General features: G+C 42.0%; 1 protein-coding gene across 4 annotated transcripts in view; it reads left to right on the top strand.

The window, feature by feature from the left end:
- Nucleotides 1-26,283, top strand: part of MIGA1 (mitoguardin 1) — a 738,294-nt gene that overhangs the window by 416,544 nt on the left and 295,467 nt on the right. For 3 of the 4 annotated variants that reach the window (XM_085600123.1, XM_085600121.1, XM_085600122.1), the window contains 4 exons: nucleotides 10,824-10,942; nucleotides 11,784-11,856; nucleotides 13,897-13,983; nucleotides 20,264-20,362. In XM_085600123.1, coding sequence (XP_085456249.1) covers nucleotides 10,824-10,942; nucleotides 11,784-11,856; nucleotides 13,897-13,983; nucleotides 20,264-20,362 — 378 coding nt within the window. The remainder of the gene's footprint in view (nucleotides 1-10,823; nucleotides 10,943-11,783; nucleotides 11,857-13,896; nucleotides 13,984-20,263; nucleotides 20,363-26,283) is intronic. The other variant, XM_085600124.1, reaches the window with a different exon arrangement.

Raw genomic sequence — 26,283 nt, 5'->3', positions numbered from 1 at the left:
CAAGGGACTGTCTCCCTGCTGGAGAGCCCTGTGTGCTGGCCTGCCTGGGCCTAGCCTTGCCCCTATGAAGCTTTTGGGGCCCAGCTTTGCTTTTTGGGACTCTGACTGCTAGCGCCTCGTGAGCTCTATATTCTGATTGCTGGAGCCCCTGAAGAGGGGACTTTAATCCTGCCAGGGGACGAAGAGCGTGTGTGCTCCGCAGCGCTGGGCGGCACTTTGTCCGAAGGGGATCCCGGCGTGGGTATTCCCACGCATTGTCATTTTAAGGCAGGAGCCTACCCCGCTGTTGTGTGCCCCTTCGAGCGGGAGCCCACCCCTCATTGGTGTTATTTTACGGCGGGAGCCCACCCCACAATTGCAGCCACCGAAGGGAACTGCCACGACCCAGAAGTCGGGCAAACTGCCTGGTTGTGGGCGGAGCTAAGCTGCCAGCCAGCCAATTGCAGTGCGGCCGAAGAGGAAGCCTGGCCTGAGGAAGGCGGGGCCCCAGTACACTGGATGGAACCCCGCGTGTTGCCCCAAGCATCGGAGCCTGGAGAGCTCCAACGCGCGTCTGGGGGAAGAGAGAGAGGCGGGTTCGCCGGTGACAGCCAGGATACAGGAGAGGTCCCGTGAGCGGGGCCTGGCGAGGCACGCTGTCGGTCCCTGGAGTCCTGCCTTCACCCTAAGATCAGAGGAGTCCAGAAGAACAGCCCAGTGAGTTGGGCTGGAGCTTTGAAGTTTGTTGGTGCCAAGTGATGGCACGAGGAGGGGACCGGTGAACGGGGCTCCCTAGGCACAGTGAGTGCCCGTGCTAAGTTTGATTGGAGGCATTCTGTTGTTTTAGGAGCCCCAGAGTGAGGCTCCCCAGGCACAGTGGTGCCCAAGCAAATTTCCTCAGCTGCACTGCAGTTGTGGGCAGCTGCACCGAGGGGGCATTTTTCTTTCATGATGAGGAGGGGGTAAGTTGCCCCCCCCTACACCCCCAGCGCAATGCACGCAGTGAGGTTGCTGCTTCTGGCACCCAGAGGGCCACTTGGAAGGCCCTGGAGTTACGCCCTGACATTTTGGACAGAGCATTTGAGCCCCAGAGGAAGGCCAGTTGGCCTGGGGTCAATTAGGTTGGTAGGGCGCAAGGCCCTAAGGTGTACCTATAATGTATGCATAATGTGTTTATGCTGATGGTTGTTAAATGTGATTTATGCCCCATAACTATTGCATAATGTGTTCATGCTAATGTGATTCAGACATGATGCGTTTATGTTGCAGGTGATATTGCTAAGTACAGTATTTCCTGGTTGTGTTTTACAATTGCTACTTGTGCTTTCTATAGGTTCCGACAGTGGCCTGATTGGCCCTGTCATGTGTATATAATCCCCTGTAAATAATGCCTAGTGACAGTTGGCACAGTGTATATTGTGTGATTATGATCTAAAGTGTTTTGGATAATACAAAGGCTATTTTTTTATATAAACTTGTGTGGAGTTTCTTTTGTAGTGAGCCTAGTGTGTTGCTGCTGTGTGAGTGTGTTGTGCAACGCTTTACACATTGCCTCTGGGATAAGCCTAACTGCTCGTGCCAAGCTACCAAGGGGGTGAGCAGGGGTTATCTTGAGCGTGTAACTCCCTTGCCCTGACCAGAGTGGTGGCTTCTGCCTGGCTTAGGCGCATGCCCTAGCCAACCAGAAATCCCATTTCTAACACACATGCCAACTCCACCGCTATTGTGACTGTAAAGTTGGGATGTTGCCAAACCTATGCTCTAGTGCACTGCGGTAGGGCCTCAAGAAACTGTTCCAAGTAGATTTCCTTGGTGAGATCATCCACGTTTGATGTACTTAGTTGAAACCACTGATTCCCCTAAGTCCCATATTCTATAATAAAAAGTTTGCAGGTTATCCCTGTTACTCCATTTCCCATTCAGGATGTGGGTCCTGTAGTGCTCCGGCTCACACCCTAGCCATTCTAAGATAGCCTTCTTAATGTCTTCATAACCTATGGTCCCAGCAGGATTCGCGGTTTGATAGGCAGCCTACAATTCTCCAGACTGCAATGGTGCAATGTACTGTCATCACCTCTCTTGAGGACAGGCTGCTGTTGATGCTACTCTTTCAAAGTAAACAAAAAAAGTAGTCTGGATTGTTCCCTTCTTGATACTTCTGCAGAACTGTCCTTGAGACATTGAGATGTAGCCGAGCGCTGATGCTGGCATCTGTTAACCTCATTATAGCGTTATCTTGGTCTGTTGATTATTAGTAAGCAATGTGGCTTAGCCTTTCTGGGCATCCTGGAAAGTCTCCCGGTCTTGTTGCACAGTCTGTACCTGGTGTTCCATCACCAACTGCAGATGAAGATGGCCTTCCACCAGTTGGGTGATCATGTCCTCTAAGTACTGGTATGGTTTGAGATTATTTATTTATATTTGGCTTTCAGGGGTGAGTCTCTCAGCTGCAAGTCTCCTCCCAAATGTTTGATTGAATGTTTTATGCTCTCACGCATATCTTCAGTACTCTCTTTCCCTATACTGGCCTTTCTCTAATCTGCAAGTCACAAGAAGACCGGTCCCCTCAGGATAAAACCATATAAAACTAGAAGTATATGGAAGAGACCTTGCAGTCACGTGGACACCCACCACCTTCATCCTGTAGTGTGTGGTACTCTCTCAAGATGGGTGATCCCTCTTCCCCACTGTGTATGGATGTCCTAGGATAGGGCTCCTTTCCCCACACCACCATCTCTGGAAGTGTAGAAAATAGATAAAGGGCACTTGCCTGAGGCCACAGCCCTTCTCCAGGATTGTGGTGTTGGGACCCTCAGCTTTCTCCTGCTCTTCTCAGCTGCTGGGTTCAAGAGTGATAGATTGGACCTCTAAGCTTCCTCTGCGTCTGTCATTACAGCTCTCCCGCTCTGTGGTATTGTCAGCAACTTCTCCGGAGTCATCCGCGGTTTATGCTGTCTCTCGAAACCCCTCGCCTTTCTTCTCCTGTGATGCAGTCTTTTCCAGGTTTTCTCCAACTTCATTCCTGCTGCTCCACGTTGTATTCTCAGACACTTGCTCCGTCGTTCTTGCCTCCTTGTCTCTCGCTATACTTGCTTCCATTTCACCTTATCCTTATCTTTTTGTTGAATTGGTTCTGCCCAGTGTCCTGACAGTATAGTCACTTGCGGCAACCAGAGCATTGCTGTTCCTCCCACCTCTGAGAATAATGGGAGCCATATTGGAATTCTCGGCTGGAACACCTGACAGATTACAAACACACAAACTTATAAAAAAAAAAAAGTCAGCCATGGAAATTAAATAGCACTAATGGTTTCTCTGTTCTAGGGAAATGCATGTACATTCAGGACCTGTTTGACAGAGCCAAACTCCTCAGATGTCAAAAATACCGATTATCAAGGCAAATATATCCTGGGAAAAAGTTATTTGTTCTTACAGTGAGCACCAGTAAAAACAATAATATCAAAAGTTAATACAGAACAGTCGAACAATCAAAATGCTTTCATCGGTGAAGAAAAAACCTATAGGGTATGCACTTAGTGAGCAATCTTTAGAAATGGCTCAAAATCGATTACAGCCACTATATCTCTGATATCAGCTATGTTCCTTTTTATCTTGGCTTCATAATTTTATCAATTGCTCAAGTTAGTGTATTTCACAGTCACATGCATGCTTTTTGATCATTTGAAAAGTCCAAGAGCATTGGTCTGTGTTAGTAAGGGAATCTCATCTTACTTTAAACAGACACCGTGGTAGTCTCATATTATGGATCTCTTCCGTCTCTATAAGACTTTAAATCCTGTCCATCTACATTACTTTTGCATGAAGGAGGATCTCTTGCTTTAATAAATTTTCTTGAACTTGTTGGCTAACGCTACATGCACACTTGGGAGATACTTGTCAGAGTTGCTCTTCTTAACTCTGGATTGCGCCTTAAATAAAGCACATTTTTTGGGACAGTTCGCTTAAAAAACCTATAGATTTCTTGACTCCTCTCCTGTCAATAGTTGCCAAGGAGCATGCCCAAAAGAAGTGCCATTAAGTTCCTCATATCCCACATTCCCTTTAGCAATTCAAACCCAAGTCTTTATTCCAGTCCCATTTGCGTTGTCACCCTAAGAGAATGCTTCCCTGTATTGTACTGGCATTCTGATTAGTACAAGGGCTGACTTTAATTATTTGGTAAATTAAAGGTTGGGTCTAGTCCTGGTCCTCCTATGCCCTTATAAGCCACAAATACCTAAGCTTCTTGGCACTAAAGAGCTAACTCTGTACTATCAGACTGTTACTCGACAAAGCTTAGTTTGGAAAGTGGCAAGATTTTCAGATGTTTTGTTAAGAGTATTAAACAAAATGGAACACAAAGAGGTGACAGTAATATGTTCTACTTATATCACTCAAGAAAACTTAATTTGTAGTTGCACATATTACAATATATTGTCTGTAAACCCGATTATTATTGATGTTCTCTTCATGGATTGGTCTAGTGTTATGATTGAAGGTTTCTGCATTGCCGGACTGCTTATGTTTACAATCTGTCTGATATACGGTCACAGAAATGAATATTGTGTAAACTGGATGTTCTTCTTTATGTTCTGAAATTGTTTTATTTGTTCTTTATTGGTATAACTGGGGAAAGTGTAGGAGAACTCTTTCTGCTTCGTAATGCTTGTCTCCTGTTTCTCATCTCCATTTCTTGTAATTTGTTTGATGAACATTTCTATCTGGAGTTCAGTTTCATTTACATCTGGTGTGCATTGATGTGAGTGCTTAGCAGGGGCGGTGGGTGAGATTTTAAAGTGGTGAGGCGCAAACGAATTAGCATACAGCACCGTAGCGAGTGCGCGGAGCGTGCGAGCCCTAACCCCAAAAGGGGGTTTTGGGGGGGTAACCCCCCCAAAGAAAATTTTGAAAAAAAAGAAGAAAAATCGTGCATTTTCAAGCAAATTTGAGAAAGCAGGAAGGTTAATAAAGCAATTGTGAAAGTGCAGTTATTACATTAATAGATGGCATAACATAGGTAGCTGCTTATTCAGTATTACCACAGAGGTTCATACATTCTGTCCTATTATGCTCAGGTGCTGAATTCAGACGATAAGACTCATGGAAATCTCAGCTCTAAGAGTAGAAGAAGTTGCACAGCAGTGTAATGGTTGCCAGGCTCGTTCCGCAGGAGCGTCAGGAACTTGAAGAAAAGTCCACAGTCTTCCCCTACGGCCTTCCGACTTTATTAGACTCTAGAGTAACGAATGGCACGCAAGGGGAAAACAGGGAAACAAAACAAGGAAAGGCGGGGAAAGAAAAACAGTCTTACAACATACTGAATATTAGACTCTAGAGTAACGAATGGCAAGCAAGGGGAAAACAGGGAAACAAAACAAGGAAAGGCGTGGGAAGAAAAACAGTCTTACAATATACTGAATATAAAAGAGGCAGCGCAATGCGCTGTTACCGTGATTCTGGTTGAGCTGAGCTTTGTACACACACTTCACATAGGTCCACGCAAGTACTTGTATTCAACAAACAAGTAGCAGCATTCACTTTTTGTAAATGAAATCCGCACGTCTGTCTTTCAGTGTAGCAAACTTGTCAATTACTTTCATGTTGAAGTCCGGTATCTTTTGGACTAGCTTGCTCTCTACAGATAGCATCGCCAAAGCATTTAGTCTTTCCTCTAGCATGGTGTTCCTGAGGAATGTCTTTATGCGCTTTAAGGCTGAAAAACATCGTTCAGCTTCTACTGTTGTCATTGGAGTCGTAATCACAATTTTTAGTAAAGTCACTGTCTCTGTAAGTGAGTTTTCCATATGCAGTTTATGAATTAAACTCAGCAAAGTCAAGGCGCTTGTGGCCTTCCGGTACACAGGCATTCCGTAGAGTACAGTTAACTCAGTTCTCAGCTGCTCTTTTTTGAGCATAGGATATGCTTCCACAGCCTGATTCGGAGCACGCTCAGGGAAGGATTCATCATATTGTGCAAACTCTTTACTTTGCAATAAAGTCGCACTCACCAAATGTTTTGTGAATGAAAAACGTTCTTTCGCCTGCACAATTACAATGTCACATATCTCCTTTCCAATTCGAACCAGAGAGGTGATGTTTTGTCTGCGGTTTGCAAAAATGGAATGCTCCGGCAGTTTGCTCTCTAAATCTTCAACCCCATCTCTCACTTTCATAATCTGTTGTACAAATGCAGATGAATTGGCTTTCACAGAGACAGTATCTAGGTCTTTTCTTTGCAACTGATCGTATAACACATCAACAGGAATCATTATGTCATGAAATAAAAACAGTAAGAACTGAAACTCTTTGTCTTGTAGTGTTCTAATAAAGCCATGGGCTTCACTCTGACTTGTGTGATCAAAGTCTGCTCTGGATGCTATGGCGACAAAACATTTCTCAAGGCCCTCCCTCTGTTCAAAGATTAAGTTGACTGTACGAATGGTGAAAGTTCCAACGAGTTGAGGATCCCCTTGGTACGCTTTTGTCCACAATCTCATGAAGGGCTTCTGTTCTTTTGGGGGAACGTGTGAAGAATGCTGCTATGCCTCCAATATCCTGAAAGAAAACTCGTGTCTCTCTGATCTTTGATACCGCCTGTTGCATAATAAGATTGAGTTGGTGGGCGTAACAGTGCACAAAATGAGCATTAGGGTACACATCTCGAATTCGTTTTTGTACTCCACTAAGGCTTCCACTCATTACGGACGCACCATCATAGCTTTGTGCGATAAGTTTTTGTTTTTGAGGCAGGTCCGGGAAAATTAAGTCCAGTTGACACAGTATTGCTTCAGTGGTGGTTGCTGCACTAGAGTCACTTAAATGCGTGAAGCCATAAAATCTTTCCACAGCGTTTCTGTCACTGTCAAGGTACCGAAACACTAACACGGACTGTGTTTGAGTGGACACATCAGTGGTGTCATCAGCCTGAATAGCCACAAAGTCTGTGTTTCGCAACTTTTGCACAATATGGCTTCTTATAATTTCGAGCATACAGTCAAGGAGTTCATTTTGTATTGTATTAGAGGTGCCCTTAAAGACTGTAGCATGTGCTAAATGTCTTTCCAAATCCTGGTCTATGGTTGACATTAAATCCACTAGGCCTCGGAAGATCCCAGGTTTTGAGGAAGTTTCTGATTCGTCATGGCCTCGCAATGCCAGTTCGAGAGCACCACAGAAACGAATGCAATCAATGATCTTGGATAGATTTTGTCTGTTCTTATCAACAGCTTCATTGTGTTTTTGAATGGATTTGCGATTCGCATCATTTATCTGCTGCTCAATTGGTGCGTCTTCCCCCAACATTCCCAGTCTTGTCAGGTTTTCCAGATGATTTCTTGTGAGCGCATGCTTCTTTATTTTTTCAGCGATGTGCTTCAGGTCGACCATTCCTTGCCGTGTCCAAGAAAAGTCACCGCCAAACAGCAAGCAGGGGAAGCAGAACAGAGAATTTCTTATAGGGCACCCTGTAAGCCAATCAGCTTTTGTGTACCAGGCATTTGAGAATGTACGTTTTGACATTTTTCCTCTGTCCTGGGTAGTTTGCTGTAGGTTTATTTCAGGCTGATGAGGTCCTAATTGTTTTATCTGTAGTTTTTGTTCAAGTGGCCGTGACTGGAATGACTTTGTAATCAGCTCTTGTACTGAATTCATGATGGTGTGTTGCTGGCCTTACCAATATATATATATATATATATATATTAAAGAAACCTGTCAATAATCAAAGTACAACGTATAAGGTGCAGTGCAATAATATCAAATTACAGTATAAATACATTATACATATATCTTGTGCATTATCCTAATACATCTCAAATGACTGCTAAAAATAGAGCCGTACTGCCTCCTGCCTCTCTGTGCCATAGTGGTTGCTGGAGGCACTGAAAGACACTGCTTGAGGGCCTTGAGAGTGACCACATACAAACATATCCCTAACTCCCATGTAAAAAAATATATAGCATCAGTTTCCTTACCTTTAACACTGGTGTTTGCTGGGTTGTAGCCGGGGTCGGGTGAGAGAGCAGCAAAGGAGGTTGGGGTCCTCTTGTTGTTTGCTGGAAAATTGCCCCAAAATGCGGTAATGTTTCAGGTTGTCAGGTGCTGAAAATGAAAAGATAACAATATTATTGTGACGTATTTTTGTCTGCCACTGCTTTTGGTTTGTAAAACAGTTAGTAATTTTACCAAGAAAGTACCAGAACTTGCTGGAGCAAACAAGTACTAGGGATAATAAGTACTTATACTTCTATATTTCCATTTCAAGCAATACATGCGGCTGAGTGCCATGACACATTTATTCTGAGCTGGACAGCTACCATATTGTGCTGCAAATTGCTGGCTTAGAGGCAAAAGACTGGTAAAGTTCTCATTACGTACTGGATATCTAGAGAAGCCTTCCCAAAGCAACTTTGTGATACTTATCCAGCTAAGTCCAAGTTTGTACTGGTAAAAATGTAAAGAATCTTTAAGTTTAAAATATTGATGCCCTTCTAAAGGTAAATCATGGAAATTGTGCAAAGGCAAGCCCGGATAGGCTGAGCTACAGCTGAAGAAACTCGGTTTTGAATTTTTCATAGAACCTAATACCAGGAAAAACATAAGCAAAGCCGGGCATGTAAATGGAGAAACGTAAAGGAGGAGGGAATCTGCACAGGAGAAGGAAGCCATGATCTATGCATTGCAGTGCTTTGCAATGCATTGGTCATAGACTGTCATTACGTGATCTATGGCTCAAGGCTGCAAAAAGATGTTCACCCATTTATTAATAGATGCGCTGATCCACTCTTTAGACATAATCTGCTGAAAAGGAGCCCACAAAGTCCCTGGGAAGGATTAACTGAGAGCGGTGTTACGGGATAATCAGGAATAGGAAATAATAATATGAGGCAAGTGTCTGGAGTTGTAGAATGCCATTAGGTTGGATGTGAAGTAACAGCGTCTGGTCTGGAGACATTTGCGTTATTTACACTGTGAGACAACAGGTCAGGCGAGTGTACTTCCCATATTCCCGTTCGTGCCCAATGCATATTCCAAATCTAAGACTTCAGGGAGATCAAACCAGAAAAGGAGAAATGTTGCCGTCAAATATGAAATATGTTACACACCTTTTAACAAGAGCTCTAACATCCGTTCAGAACAAAACAAACGCTGGCAATCCTGATAGGTCCGACGTTGGCAAGATGGTGTGTGTTTTTTAATTATTTTTTTATATTCCAAGCATGTGCGACAAAGATAAAAATAAAAATGAAAACATGCCGTATTCTAAACGTAGCTGCCGTACGCTTACAAATGCACTTACAATTAAAATGTAAATTGAAAAATAGATATCCACTCGGGTGGCCATTTTACTAGACATGGTTTTCAAATAACAACACTTTCATTTGTGCCATTGCATTTTTTTATTATTATTTTTAAGAGGAAGATAAGAATAATTCTTCACTTACCCAAGCATTTAAAATAACATATTAAGTAAAGTGAACGTTGACATAGAGGGGCATATTGACACTGAATAACAGATGTTTATTGCTACCCAACTCAAGTCCCGGCGGCACTTCAGCCCGTCTGGGAACAGTTCCAAACTCACCTGGCAACACGAGCAGGAGCAGCAGCCAGCCAGTACCACACAGTGTACACCGCCACTAGGTGTGTGTGGCGCGGTGACGACGGACTGCCAGTGCGCACCTGCTAACGATGATGGCCAATCACTGTTCGCATAAGCCACAGTGATTGGCCATACCTTGCGTGGCACCCAATGCCTGGTTTGCAGGCTGCGCGGTGTCTCTCAGCCAATCAAGAAGACGCTGCAACATTAGCAGCGTCTGAATTGGCTACAGCACCGTGGGCACAGATAGGGCTCGCCCATAGGAGAGACCGGGGGCTGCTGCATGAAGCAACCCTCGGCCTCTCGGGTCCCCCTCCCTCGCTCTCCTAGCCAGTAGTGGCTGACTGGCTGACAGTGCGCATGTTTGGGTTGGTCACAACCCAAACTCGAGTATGCGCATACGCGCCGCTGGCCTTCAGTGTGTGCACTGTCACTCAAACGGAGTGCTCGCCCCCGGCCCCACCCCCTTCATCGGCCGGTCCCACCCACGCTATTGCGATTGTGAAGGAAAGGAAAACTGACAGCGCTGCGTCACTGCTAGCATACGTGAGCAGCCGCGGGTCCAAGTGGCTGGTGGGGCTACGCCCCTACGCCCCAATGGACGCACCGCGGCTGGTGCTTAGGTGTAGAGGGTTGTGGTGTAAAAATGTTTGTCCTGTTCTAATCATGCCATGGATGTGTTTTCTGGTAATTTTCCCCCTCTAGAAGAACTGTGCTTCTTCGTAATAGCATCTAAGGTTTGGCAAAATCTGTCCTCGGTCTAACTTTGGTATATACATCTTACTGCGTAATCTTGGTGTGTTTATCATTCCATATAAATCTACTGACTCTTCTCATCAGCTGTGCCAGAACCTATTCTGTTAATGGGGTAGCCAGTCACATGAATAGCAACATATGCAAACGAGTTGCTGTGAACTGAACATGTTTTTAGATCTACCTATAGTTTGGTAAGTAGACAGGATTGCTCTACATAAAATGACCTACTTTCTGCAAGTGACGTTGATGCATAAATATGGAAGCTTCAATCTAAATAGTCGACTTTCCACTAATGTGTTAAAGGGTGCACGGAAGTCTGTGCCATCCACCTGCCTTGCCAGTGTTTACAATTGAGTTTTCCAAACCTTAGGGAAACCTTAATGATTGATGACAATGGGATAAAATGTAAACATGTGGAGTACTTTTGATACATATGAAATCACAATTTTGGGGGATAACACTTTTTGGTAAGGACTGCCATATCTTTCAGCTTTCAGAGCAAAAAGGCATGCGTAGTGCAAGCAGCCTGGACTCTCTCAACCCCTGCCCACTATATGAAGAGGCTATGCATCTTGCGGAAGAGGGTAAAGTTTACTGCCGAGTTTTAAGGTTGGTTTGTCTCCTTTCTTATGTAGCAACTAAAATGGCATGTGCATTTAAGGGCATTTTATTTGATATATTGTAACTTTAAGAACAGTTATTCGTTTATTTCATAGTGACTCATTATTCTAAACACATTTAAATGTGTAACTTCTAAGGGTTATGTTGAAGTCCCTGCTGTCTGCTTTTTCCATTGTCGATGACGTGCCAACATTTTCTTAGCTCCACAAATCCCAGCCTAAGGTTTTGCACATCAGGAAAATGGTTTTGTTATTCCTTTTGTCATAATTCCAGGCCGCTGAAAGTATAATCAAAGGCATGTCCTTTAAGCTTATGACATGCTCATTTAGACCAGTGTGCAAATGGTAGAATGAGTGCAATTCAACAACAGATTTCTAATATGTCCCCTGTATTTGAGTAATAATAAATGAAAACTAACGCCATCAAAGTGATGGCGGTATTGGAAAAAAGCGTTACAACACGTACGGTATTTAAACATTCTTGCCATATGTGTCTTACCGCATTTTTTGTGCCTGAACTCTAAATCCGGAGGTAAGTTGATGCTGCCTAAATGCAGTAAGGCTTTCAGCACATTGCTCTATTAAACAGGGATTTAGGGCCAGCTCATCTTTTGTTAATAAAGAGGATTTCACCTTATTTTTTTTTTAAACTATCCAACGGCTGAGAACAGTTTTTTGTATGAAATACCCGTTTATGACTTTTGAGAGAAATTTGGGACGTAAAAATATTTTAGTTCATTATTCACAAATTGTTGGGAAAGGTGGAGATCCTTTTCAAAATACCAACGTGCTCATGTCTTAATTGGAAACCTTTTTTCCATTTTACGTAGGACTGAGATGTTAGAGTGTCTAGGCGACAGTGATTTTCTTGCTAAGCTTCATTGTATTCGACAGGCTTTTCAGGTAATTGTTTTGTTGTCTCCTCAACTGCGTACAGTATGTGGCTTCATGTTAAACTCCTGCTTTGCTCTTTTGCACGGCTTGGCACCAGTGCTTGTTGTTAAAAGCAGAAATATTTCCCTTACACCAAGCACACCAAATGTTTGATGTCTGCACCTAGAAAACCTCCAGTTGCAAGGTATTTCGTAAGCGCTACACTTTGTTTCAAGAACTAAAAATTGCTGTTCTGTGATTGGTTCAGATCGTTTATTCTGAACCCCAAAATAAACCCAAAGGATGCTTATCTTGATGTGCAATGCCCTTTAAAATAATGCAGTGAGCAGTAAAATTAGGTATCTTAAAATTTAAATAGTTAATTGCATTTTGGAACAAGTTCCTAAAGATTTTCATGTTGGCACAGTGGCCACCTTTAAAATAACATAGTGAATATTAATATCAGGTATCTTAAATTTAGAATAATGCATTTTGGGACAACTCCGCAAAGATTTTCCTGTTGTCAAAGCAAGTAATCAACGACAAGCGTGTTTACTCGCTCGCTGCCGAAGTGATTGGTTGCTTCATTCACATTGAAATGGCTGTTGATGCAGATTCTGTTTCTTATTTAGACAAGGCAGCATGAAAGTATTTTGCAAACCTAAACTTCAAGTAGTTTCACAAAAAAGGGGCAAATGCAAATTTCCCCTAACCTTAAACATTTAATTGAAATGTACTTTCTGTGTAGAGTTTTGAGTCTGTGTAAACCAATGACTCTTAGACATGTAATTTTCTAATGGCACTTATATAACATTAACATTTGAGCATTAACCTCCTTCTAAGTACAGGGGTTCTCCTTGTGCACACATAGTCATCAGGCAACAGCCAATCATATGGGAGGATACTGGTAGTTGTAAGCTGACCTCCTCCCTCCAGGTCATTACAGACACTGTCTTCAATCCTGCATGTTCCTCCTACAACTCATTAATTGCAGGAGTTTGTCTAATTAGTTCAATGGAAGCTAAACTTGACTACAACACCCAGAATGCATTTGAATATCATAAAAAAGCCCATGACTAGAAACAGTTGTTATGACTTGGAGAGAGGGGGTTAACTTGGGTAGTTGAATCATAGGACATGGAGTTGGGTTGGTTTCTTGTTATGCGGAGGCAGTGGCTCTACATTACCACTCTGAAAGCCTCTGCAGTTCCATGCCATGTCTCCTTTTAAAACGTATATGAACCTCCTGTCCTGGAGTCCAGCCTCAGTTGGTCCGCCTATCCAAGTGAATGATGTTGTAGTGTTGTATGGCAAAAACATGAAAGAGAACATATATAGTTTTGATTGTAGGATGTGGCACTCCACTTTTTTGTTCTTCTTCTGTGGTTGTCCTAGATTGCATGCACGCCAGATGGCATGTAGGCTTCGGCTCAACATCCATGTTGTAGCTTTGTTGATATGGTGTACAAACGTTAAAAATGAAAAGTGGAAATTATTTTATCCTAATTGCAATTACAAGTTTGTATGTTAATAGATTTAGAAATGACTTTTGGAAAAAAAAGTACCCTATGATAGAAGGCTGGAATGGGCCAAATGTTTTAAATTAATTGTCGAGATTTCTGGCAATTACCCATATTTTAGATGACCACTGTCAGAACTTACATTTTCTTAAAGAGTGTGGACATGTGCAATTTGAGAGAAAACAAAAACCAGTTGCCTTTACTAACTGATACTTTTGAAATTTGGTACTTGATACTTTTTTCATGTCCAATGGAATTTGTGTTAACTAGTTATTTGAAGGAGTGGCTTCTTGGCAGAGAGCTGCCACATTAGAAAGCATCATTGTTCCTCCACTCTTGCCTCTGCTCAGTAGGAATCTGTGGTATCTCGATAACGCTGGCAAGTGAGGATGTCCTATCTAATTTCACGCTGAAGTTATTTACATGGCATTTTTGTCATGCCAGTTCAAAGCTGTTTATCAAAACTTTATCTTTAAATACAGTTTGAAATACTGCATGACTTGCGCTCAAACAATGCCGTTGTCCTGTGCTTTCTTTTTATTTTTTCCAGCTAATTCTTTCAGAGTCGTCCAATAGGATATTCCTGGTGGAAACTGCAAGAAAGGTGCTCTCTACTTTGATTGCGAAGGCTAGAAAGGTATAGCAATGTGGTTTGTCCTTTTTTCAACTTTCATTGAAACCCTATGTTAGATTTCAAAGTAAACACTGGCATGACATAGCACGGCCTACTGTACTTGGCTTAGTGGAGATCTATTACAGGTATAATTGAATTGAAATCAACATTAGCCTGGGAAAGGATGTGTAGCTAAGTTTAACATCAAGTATTATTTATTGCAACGTAGCATGAAAGACAGCAGATAGTCACTTATCTGGCTCCCTCACCTTTCAAACTTTCTGGGAACATTAAAGCTTAAAAAGTAAGCGTATAAGGAACTCTTTGCACAGCTTTATTATTTAAGCTGGGCATGAGGACTAAACTTAAGGGGAACGACATACACATTTTGACCTTAATCACACTATGTATGCAACCTCACACTTAGTTTCCTTTTAGCTAGCTACCAAAGGGAAGGCCCAAAATCAGAAATCACACCTAGATTCTGTGGAGCATGTCACCTTCTATGGCCCTAAGAAACCGCACCTAGATTCTGTGGAGCATGTCACCTTCTATGGCCCTAAGGCCTAGACTTGAATGTTAAAGGAATTCCAGTGATTCACCTTACTCTCTACCCTGAGCCATCTAATGAATTAATAGTATTTCCTTGTTTTATGGGAAACATTGTGTGCATGCACGTAGAAAACTGCTATTTGAGATACTTGGAGGGATTCCTTGAAGAGGCTTGGGGCCAGTTATACAAAGACATGTAGCTGTCATAAAGCCTGCAATTCGCTAAATCACAGGGCTTGTGAACGCTAAATATTTCTGTTTAAATGTGCCAAAACCATTTTGTGATTCAGTAAGTATTTACCGAATCGCAAAATAGAATTACAATTTCATAACGAATTGCAATTTGGAAGTAGCGTGTTTGGCGCATCCCTTCCATCTTATGATTCACAATGCTTTGTGTCAATGGTTGCAACTGCAGTTTTGTTAAAAAAACATTGATAGGTTACCCACTCCACAAAGGAGGCAGTGTGCGCCCACCCCCCTCCTGTTTGAAAAGGCTCCCTTGAGCTGACGAGCTGACGAGCTCTGGTTGATGCACCTGCGCCCATGGAGTAGTACTGAGACCTGAGAAGACTTTGGGCAGCATCTTCAGCACCCTCCCAAAAAAAGTGTTGCTCTCTACTGAAGAAGGACAATTATCCTGAAACACGTGTCTAGAGATACACAGCACTGGCTGCACCAACAAGGGTGAAAAACTAAAGCCTGACACCGAACAAAGTGTTACCATGCACTGCATTTATCATGATGCATCGGGGCAAACTGAGTGCTGGAGTGTGAGGCAGTGTGCCCCCACCCCCCTCCTGTCCACAAAGGAGGGTGGTAACCCATCTACAAAGGGGAAGGGGTGCTGTTGGACCTCTTCTCCTTTGTGAAGGTAAAAAATGGGAGTGGGCAGTGGTCCAGTGGACAAGTTGTTGCCCAGGATCATGTTTGCGGTGCCCTTGACCAGTAGCAAATGGGTCATTGTGTGGTCATTCCAACATAATTTCATCTGTGCATACATATGTGGAGTTACACAAAAATTTTCAAACTACGATTATTGGCTCTATGCGAATTTAAACTTTACCTCATGCATTTCTCAAGCATTAATTCTTCTTTTGTTATTTCCTTTTGAAAGGGCAGTGAGCATAAGAAAGGTGATAAAGTGGAGATGGAAAGTTCAGTTGTAAACATCATTATGCACAGAATAGTGTTAACTTAAGCACTGCATATGTTTTTGAAGCAGAAATCTGTAGTGCAATGCTGCTGTTTAGATGCTTAGGGAAAGAGGAGGTTTATTAAAACATTGGGGCTAATTCAAAGCATTTGTGATTTATGAGTATGTAAAGGAATACTAGAAGACATCTTTTTAGGTACTATTACATACTTTTCTGAATCATCATTGACACATCCAGATACTTTTCAGTAAAAGTGCAAAAACAGCACAGTGTTTTCTATTAGTACTAAATATTTATATGAATATTCCCAGAATTTTCCCATTTTATTCTCATTGTAGATGTTTTGGGCCCGATTCACAAAGAAATGCATAAGTAAAAGAGTACTACATGAGTACTCTTTTATGTACTTTTTTATACCATTTCTACCTACACTTGCTGCTAATTTATGGGTACTGAAGCAGCGCCAGCACTCAATTAGAGCAGAGGAGCGACGCCCCCCACCCCCTGCCACCACCAGCAAATAAAATGATAATGAAATGGGTTTTAAACCCTTTTTATGATACTTTTATCTTAAACTCCTGGCTCTGCCCCCAGGGCTCTGATAAGTCTTTTGGGCGGGTCCAGGAGATGACACTGTTGGTAGGGGAGTGGTGGGCACTCCCTTCACTGCGCATAAGGGTTTGGCCAGCCGTCTCAGACAGGCCAAACCCTCATGCGCAGTGAAGCTCTCTCCAGCCCCAGCTGCGTTGCTGCAGAGAGTAGGCACAGGCTTCTAGTCTATCTGGGACCGCAAGTTGCCGACGCTCAGGCCAGTCCCGATGCTGCTTTCATGCAGCTTCATGATTGGCCGCAGTGCAGTCTGGGAGCCTGTACCCAGAAGAAGCATGGAGGAGCGCAGTACGGCGGCTTTCAGGAAAGTTTACAAACAGTTTTTTTTGTTTTTGTTCCCCAAATCCTCCCTCCTCTGGCCCGCCCGCTATTTTGGCAGGGGATGGGCCGTTACTGAACTGAAGCATATAGCAGCATATTAATACACTTTCTAAGTTTCACAACTACAATTGTATCTTTTTTCATCTGCTGAATATTCGTGCTAGTCTCATCAACATCCAAACCGCAATCACCATGATTGCTAAGGATAATGTGAGTTATTCACCCATGCTACAGTCACCTTTTAATATAACAAATAGGTGTTGCTTTCATCAATAGATCCTTGGTCTTGAACTTAAATGGGTTTTAATTTTCGAAAATTATTAAATACCCTTTCACGCCAAAAAAGGAGGGAAATACTACTAAACTGCAAAATACATCTGCACCTAAATACTCTTTAAAAAAAAAAAAAAAAAAAAAAAAAAAAAAGGTGGAAGGATATGCTTCTGCCTTTAATGATTTTGTTGATACTGAGTATCTTGAAACAAAAATGTACCAAGATGCTCCCTGGGCAGTCCTGATGTGTTGCAGCATTTAGAGCGAACAGCATTGGAAGGCTACTCTTTAGAGTGGGAGTAAATTTGAGATTGAACAATACTCTATTTATGCCCCCATTGATATGAAATGTGGAAGGTGTGTGCAGTAGGGCTCGATATTATTCTGGTACAACAGTACCTGAAAAGTATGCATCACATTATTAAGCCATGTCGTTCAGTGTATTTATCTTCCCACCGCTAACCTAAAACTCCTCGTACTGCAGCACATTTAATGTGCAGTGTTACATCATTTATTTTTTCCAATATTTTTTATATGCATTTTAAAACAACTACTTTGGTTGTTTAAATGTACCTGTATTGTTGGCTACATTTTCTGTTTGGCCAATGTGTTAATTAAAGTCTGGCCATCCTGAACTTTGTTTTTGGGATGCACCGTTGCCACCCCCAATTGCTTTATGGGTGGCAACATATCTACACATGTTGAAGGTGTGTGTGAACCAGCTACACAAGATGGTAAGAAAAAACTACTTACCATTATGTTTTTGTTATTGCTTGAGTATACTCTTTGTACATAACCAAAGCTCACTCTAAGTTAATTTCTCGTTGTTAGGCTATTGCGAGTGTCGGGATGCACCAGCCATTGTGCTGGGAATCTAACCAGAATGATGCTCATTTCCTGCTCTCACCACTTCTACCAAAGACCACATACCCGAGGTTAGAGAGCCAGTGTTAGAAATGGGGAAAGGGAAATGTGAGAGAAAACAGGGCAGAGCTCATCACTACATTGACTCATGTCTTCTGTTGTGCAAGAATGTCTCGACTATCACAGGACAAGAATGGATTGTCACACAGTGTTCTATGTATTACTGGTAATAATAAAACAATATATCTTCGCGATATCTCTATGTAGCCAGCTCTGTGCTTTGACATGGAAGTTGCAATTTAAAAAAATAAACACAGTGTTAGTGTATGCATTCATGTATGCGCAGATATATATATTATATATATACACACACACACACACACACCACCCCTCCATATCACTTCTCCCGTCAACGGCTTGAATAACTAACTCATGTTTTGGCACAATGCCGTCTTGTGGAAGATGAGTTCTAGTTTCTGCCTGACATCTGTAGAACTGCAAGGTAACCCACTATGTCTATTATTATTTTGTTCCCTAATCCTGACAAATTATATGTGCATGCTAAAAGACTAATTCCTTATACCTGCCTTTTATGCATTCATATGCCACATAGGTAAGTCAAATAATCCACCCTGTCACCGGAATAACCTTCATGAAAGATAGCCACCAGCTGTCTTATTTACTTATTTTTGCATTTTTATATAGCGCAAACTTTGCCTAAAGGTATCAAAGTGCTTTCCAAAAGAACCAATTACATTACATAAGGACTTCATAGTACATGACTTACATAAAAGATAGAAACAGATAAACTGTAAATTCACATAAGAATGGTAGTGACTACATAAGTCTACTACAGATACTAGTAGTTAGAGTTGCATATATAGAAGTTGCAAATACATTCAAGATTACATTTTAAGAAAAGTTGAACCGATTAGGGTTGGAAAAATATATATTACATATTTACACAACATGATCTTATTGCCACTGCTGAGGTTCTTGCTTTCAGCCCGACCTTCAGAGTGTTGTTTCACTCACGGGAAGTGCTATTGGGCCTGGAGGGATCCCCAAGCTGGTGATGGCCAGATGCCCTCCATGCATACATGGGGGGATCAAGCTAGGCTGTAGTTAACATGCCCCAGGTGGGTCAACCTTCCAGGTTGTCCCCTGGTTGTCCCCCGGCACTGCACTAGGCATCGGTGAGAGTTGCAGGCTGCGGGAAGCTGAATCGCAGTGTTGTGCTGTGACTGTCTCCTCACCTCCAATATGGCCCTCATAATAAATAATATTATGTTTAATCCACCGGGGCACTCCTCGATTCAATGGCCGCTTCCATACAGCCCAGGGCAAGCAACGGATGACACCAGGACCCAGTTAGAATTTGCAAACCCCCTAATAGCACCAGGGGAACGTGGCTACACTCGCCTGCACAGGTCAGGCCTCGCCGCAGGTTTTCACCATGGGCCCTGTCCAGCGCCTGCCGGGAATCCGCAACCTCGCTGACCATTGGGGACCACCCCCACTTCACTACAAGGGCACTTCAGAAAGCCCGCATTCCTCAGGCTCTGGCGTAGTGTGCCACGCAGATATATATATTCTTAGAAGAATATATAAAGATGTTCAATAAGAAGTACATAGTTTGCAATAATGTTGGCAAGCAAATTGGAGATTTATGTAGCGTGGTCCTGGTTGAAGATAACGCTGTGAGCCATGAGTGATGTTATGCGAGATATTTTAAATGACTGTCCTCTCTCCAGACCACGGGAGAGAGTTCATGACCTGCTGGGAACTGTAGTTAACCAAATCCGTGCAGCAGCAGGCCCTCTGCATATGGGCAGCATCAGTCCAGCTAGAGCTGACCCTCTGTGAGCACTGACATTTTCTTCCCTGAAATAAATTTGGTGTATTCCCTGTGCTTTGACCAATGTTAAGTGCTAAACAGTGTCTCCAGGCCCACTTTCTGACAGCCATAAACTGACTGCCAATGATTTCAAGATTTTGCTGCAGAAATTAAGTATGCAGCACTAAAATTTCCAATTTGGAGTAATTTTGCTTCATTAATAAAAGTATAGATATTTAAATAAAAATATAGTGTTCTGCTAAATTTTCAAAAAGTGAGTTGCTTCTTTAAAATTATTTGTGTAGCATGGTCAACTTGTGCTGTAAAAACCAAACATCAGAAGTTAACATTGATGTGTCCTGTAGTCTAGTTGAAGTAAGACCCAAACGTGTAAGGTCTTAATGTTGTACCTTTTAGCACAATTTCTGACATTTAGTGGCGTATTTGAAATTAACAATTATTTCGTTTTTTGGTCTAAGCACAAAATAGCGAGAAGGTCTGTAGAAATATCATGCTGGATGAAGTAAAATATGCGGTTCCTTAGCCTTACAATAAAGTTCAAGCAGCTCACATGGTCTCCAATTCTCTTCTCCAGTTTCAAGGTTCTCCAAAACCTGTTAATGCGAATTTGCATGCTGATTATGTGCACTGCAGTCAGAGTGAAAAGTAAACTTTCCCATTCATGTTACAGAATCCAAAGAAGTTTGAAGATGCCTTTGATGAAATGATGTACTTTTTAGAGCAGATAAACCAATGGGAGACTACTGAGATGGAACTCGTTGCAAGAGGGGTAAGTTCTCTTAGTAGTCATATTTTCTGTTTGGGCGCCTCTGGCATTTGTTGACTTCTGAAGGACACTTCTTTACTATGTTTAATGACATTTCAACTCTGCCCATGATGTGTAGAGTTCACAAATGGACAGTTGCTTGCAAGAGTGATGTTTTGCTGATGCAAAGCGAATAGGGATATGGTTCCTTAATTAATTGTTGACATAGTTAAATCGTCAAACCTACCAAGACACAATGGTTCATTTTGTTTTGTGGATGTTGTCCTTCCATTAAAAAAAATATTCTTTCAGCGGTCACATTAGGTGTGGAAGTGGCTGGTGTGTTGGAGGTAAACGAGAAGATACCGTACAGGTGTAGAAACTTAATTCACTCTACTGGACTTCTGCTTAATTCCAACTGTTCAAACTTAGAAGAGCCATGGACTATCACTCCTACCAGTATAAGCCTGTTCTCATTTTTGTGTTACCACATACTGACTTGTGTTTGTAGCTATCTGTAAGGTCTACTTTGATAGATGTATACATATCTTACGCAGGCATCAAACACTATCTATAGTGTTTCCTTAGTTATGAGCGATATGCACCGCATATCGCTGAACCAATTGAGGGGAAAGACATATGATATGTTACAGCACTCAACAGTCTTAAATGCGACTTGCCACTTAGCCATATACATGTACCTGAGGGCCAGAATAGAATCAGGTGACTTCAAATAGTTTATTAATCATATAGCTTCATGACCTCAGTGACACACAGTATGCCTCTGACTTAATTATATCTGAACAACCCACCTTAGGACTTTTATTATACTGGCTTCCCAAGGTGTTTTCTTCCACCTAGTAACCCACTCCAAGATGGTTTTTTGTCCTGACACTACCATGCTATCATCTGCTCCACATGATATTCCTACCATCTTCAGTCTATGGTGCAAATAGGAAAGGGTTCCTTTTGCTAGCGCGAGCACAATTTCAAAGGGCTGGTATAACCTCTAGCGTTTTCATCGAAGTTATGAATCAGTAGTCATAATTTTTCAAGCAATTGATTTATTCTCAATGTGGATGATTTATAGATACTTTATAGTTGTTGGCAAACTTCTTCACGGTATTGAGAAACATTATCCGTCTTATGAAGATGACAACCATAAACCCAATGCATTTCGGGTTCAAACCGAACCCTTCATCAGGGGTAATTCTTCAGACTGTGAATGACAAAAAGGCGAATCAAAACTGTGGTCCCCATTAGGAAAATACAAGTATAATAAAAAGGTTGCGAAATGACTTTTTGCATTAAATGTTGAGTGACTAACCCATAGTAAAACAACGGACTTAGAGTGATCTAGAATCGAGGAGCACATGCCTTGGTGAACATCAGAGGTGTTGCGATATCGGAGATCTGTTAAAAGAACGACAGTAAAGAACAAAATGAACCCATAGGAAACACGAGTGTGACGAAAGCCAAGTGAAAAGCAAATTATATCTGAAGACCGGTGAGTCGTTAACCAGTAGGAAACAGGCTGAATTGCGTGCAAATGGTTACGATAGAAAGTTGCGAGGAAGTTTGAAACGGAATAGAACCGAGCAGTGATATAGACGATATAAACGAGTCCTGAAAAGAACAACCTTACGAACTTACCCGGGAGGTGCAAAAGCGTACACATCCGGCGAGAACACGTCCGGCAGGGAGCTGGCGTGTGTTCGTCGGAGCGGGAGGAGGGGTTTAAGTGCAAAATAGAAGACGGGTGATGTGCTTAAAGAGTAGACATAGAAAGAGTACACACTGAAATTAACATCAGATACATGTTATGAAATGTTACGTTAGTGACAAAAATAGAAAAGGTACACACTGAAAGCATAATGTGTTGCATGACGATGTTTACGAAATCGGATTCAAAAGAAAACAAATGTTTAAAAGAGAGCGCTAGTATGAAGTGCGATAGAAATACGTGATGCAAGGCACAGCAATGTTTACAAAAAGCAAGTAAGTTCAATACGATCATTGAGTCCCAGAGGCTGGAGGGATTGCAATTTTTTGGTCCAATAAAATTCTGCCCTTGCGAGACTTTTCTGAGGGTCAGCATCATTGCGAGTTTTGAGTGACTCTAGAACAGTAAAACGAAGCTGAGAGATGTTGTGTTTGGCTTCCATCCAGTGGACTGCAACAGTGGATTTTTCATTTTTAGTGCGGATGTTGCTTTTATGTTCTCCTATGCGGATCTTTATTTTGCGTTCTGTTCTTCCAACGTATATTTTGCCACAAGGGCATTTGAGTGCATAGATTACATTAGATGTGTCGCAGGTACTGGAATTACGTAATTTTATTTTGTGACCTTTGGTGGGATGAATGAAGAGGTCACAAGAAATCACATTGTTGCAGTGTACACAGTTAAGACACCTTTGCATACCTTTAAAAGTCGCTTTAGATGTAATAGATGGTGGGTTAAGCAACTCTTTCAAGTTCTTGGATCTTTGCATAGCGAAGATGGGTTTTTGTGGAAACAAGGTAGAAAGATCAGGTTCTGTCTGGATGATATTCCAGTGTTTCATAATGATAGATTTTATGGTGGTGGCTTGTGTGGAATGTTTTAGGACACAAACCAGTGGATTAGTCTGTTTTTTCTTTGTACGTTATAATAGACTATTTCGTTCAATCATCGTGAGTCTGTGTTTAGCCTCATTCAACAGTTCTGGTGGATATCCTCTTTTCAGGAATTAATCTGTGAATTTGTTGGTGATAGAAATTGCTTCATCAGGATCCGAAGTGATTCTTTTAAGTATAATGAATTGTGAGTACGGTAGATGTTTTTTCAGGGTGGACTGATGAAAACTGTCAAAATGGAGAGAGTTGTTCCTGTCAGTAGACTTGATGTACACTTTGGTTTGGTGTAAGTGTCAGAGATGCAACATATCACTGACTCTGACACTTACACCAAACTTGATCAAGATCCCACACACAGCTATCAATGTCTCCTCTATCACCAACAAATTCACAGATCGATTCCTGAAAAGAGGATATCCACCACAACTGTTGAATGAGGCTAAACACAGACTCACGATGATTGAACGAAATAGCCTATTACAACGTACAAAGAAAAAACAGACTAATCCACTGGTTTGTGTCCTAAAACATTCCACACAAGCCACCACCATCAAATCTATCATTATGAAACACTGGAATATCATCCAGACAGAACCTGATCTTTCTACCTTGTTTGCACAAAAACCCATCTTCGCTATGCAAAGATCCAAGAACTTGAAAGAGTTGCTTAACCCACCATCTATTACATCTAAAGCGACTTTTAAAGGTATGCAAAGGTGTCTTAACTGTGTACACTGCAACAATGTAATTTCCGGTGACCTCTTCATTCATCCCACCAAAGGTCACAAAATAAAATTACGTCATTCCAGTACCTGCGACACATCTAATGTAATCTATGCACTCAAATACCCTTGTGGCAAAATATACGTTGGAAGAACAGAACGCAAAATAAAGATCCGCATAGGAGAACATAAAAGCAACATCCGCACTAAAAATGAAAAATCCACTGTCGCAGTCCACTGGATGGAAGCCAAACACAACATCTCTCAGCTTCGTTTTACTGTTCTAGAGTCACTCAAAACTCGCAATGATGCTGACCCTCAGAAAAGTCTCGCAAGGGCAGAATTTTATTGGACCAAAAAATTGCAATCCCTCCAGCCTCTGGGACTCAATGATCGTATTGAACTTACTTGCTTTTTGTAAACATTGCTGTGCCTTGCATCACGTATTTCTATCGCACTTCATACTAGCGCTCTCTTTTAAACATTTGTTTTCTTTTGAATCCGATTTCGTAAACATCGTCATGCAACACATTATGCTTTCAGTGTGTACCTTTTCTATTTTTGTCACTAACGTAACATTTCATAACGTGTATCTGATGTTAATTTCAGTGTGTACTCTTTCTATGTCTACTCTTTAAGCACATCACCCGTCTTCTATTTTGCACTTAAACCCCTCCTCCCGCTCCGACGAACACACGCCAGCTCCCTGCCGGACGTGTTCTCGCCGGATGTGTACGCTTTTGCACCTCCCGGGTAAGTTCGTAAGGTTGTTCTCTTCAGGACTCGTTTATATCGTCTATATCACTGCTCGGTTCTATTCCGTTTCAAACTTCCTCGCAACTTTCTATCGTAACCATTTGCACGCAATTCAGCCTGTTTCCTACTGGTTAACGACTCACCGGTCTTCAGATATAATTTGCTTTTCACTTGGCTTCCGTCACACTCGTGTTTCATATGGGTTCATTTTGTTCTTTACTGTCGTTCTTTTAACAGATCTCCGATATCGCAACACCTCTGATGTTCACCAAGGCATGTGCTCCTCGATTCTAGATCACTCTGAGTGCGTTGTTTTACTATGGGTTAGTCACTCAACATTTAATGCAAAAAGTCATTTCGCAACCTTTTTATTATACTTGTATTTTCCTAATGGGGACCACAGTTTTGATTCGCCTTTTTGTCATTCACAGTCTGAAGAATTACCCCTGATGAAGGGTTCGGTTTGAACCCGAAATGCATTGGGTTTATGGTTGTCATCTTCATAAGACGGATAATGTTTCTCAATACCGTGAAGAAGTTTGGCAACAACTATAAAGTATCTATAAATCATCCACATTGAGAATAAATCAATTGTTTGGAAAATTATGACTACTGATTCATAACTTCGATGAAAACGCTAGAGGTTATACCAGCCCTTTGAAATTGTGCTCGCGCTAGCAAAAGGAACCCTTTCCTATTTGCACCATAGACTGGATGTTTATCACTAGGCACCCATGGACAGTTGCCTTAGCGCTGGCAGCATTCCTTTAAACAAGAACAATTGACTTGAATGTTTCACTGAGTGCACGTTGACACTTCGTTTTGTATTCCTACCATCTTGGCCATTAGGAATGTCGACATCCCTTTCTGAGCATCCCTCCATCACATTGCTCACAGGGCACAATTACTCTTTAAATAGCCAATAGCTTTTAAATGGTCAGCTTCTAATTGCATGCCACCAGTGATCTCCACTACATGGGAAGCATGCACAGGACACCACAGAATCAATGGAGCAATTTCCTGCCTCTCCACATTGCCAAGGTAATGTTTCCTTGGCCCATCACTTCTAGGCCTGCAGACCTCCCTCGCATTCTTTCTTCTACTCCATAATTAATTTATTTAATCAAACTCTGGAGTTGGACTCTGCCGTTTCAATATATAAGTTATACATTATCTCCATTTTGTGTTGTCATCAGGTTGCTCTGTATCACTATCACGTGTGCCAAAACACTGTGTTAATTTTGTCTTTCTTTTTAGGTCTCGGCCTGACGTAGGCAGCGCATGCGCTGTCTCGTCTTACGAGGCTTCTTGGAATCGATACGATTCCAGAAGCCTCCTCCCAGCTCCGCCTTAAGTTTTGATTCGTGCGCGTCCTTTTGCGTCACAAATTATGCCAAAGGCAGTGCAATGATTGCACTGAAGGCATGCCATTCGGTGATTGTTGCCACCCTGTCTCCATTAATCCATGCCCTGCGGGATTGGATCTCTCACCAGCGGCGTGACACAATAGGGTTATTGTAAGCTTGCTGCACTTTTTTTTTTTAAGACATCGCATGTGTTTGTTATCGCGGGCAGCCTCAACTAGCCGCTTTGCTTGCTGTAAGATTTACTTCACAGCGCTTTGCTTTTCGGCGGTTTTCCTTATGTTTCAAGCTAATAAGCAAGTGTTAGATTCAATATGAGGACTTATGGAGAGAGCATGCCAAGCGTAGGTGAATTCATGGTTCGCGAACACAACTCAGGTTGCAAAGTAAAAGATGTTCCTTGTCTGCTCAGTTTTCAGTGTGACTTATCAGTTGCGAATTCATCACACACCTGAAGCTGCATTACCCAGACATAAACTGTACCTTT

Source organism: Triturus cristatus, chromosome 4_2 (genome assembly GCF_964204655.1).
Source record: "Triturus cristatus chromosome 4_2, aTriCri1.1, whole genome shotgun sequence".
Classification (NCBI taxonomy): Eukaryota; Metazoa; Chordata; class Amphibia; order Caudata; family Salamandridae; genus Triturus; species Triturus cristatus.
This window is presented reverse-complemented; position numbering and strand designations above follow the sequence as displayed.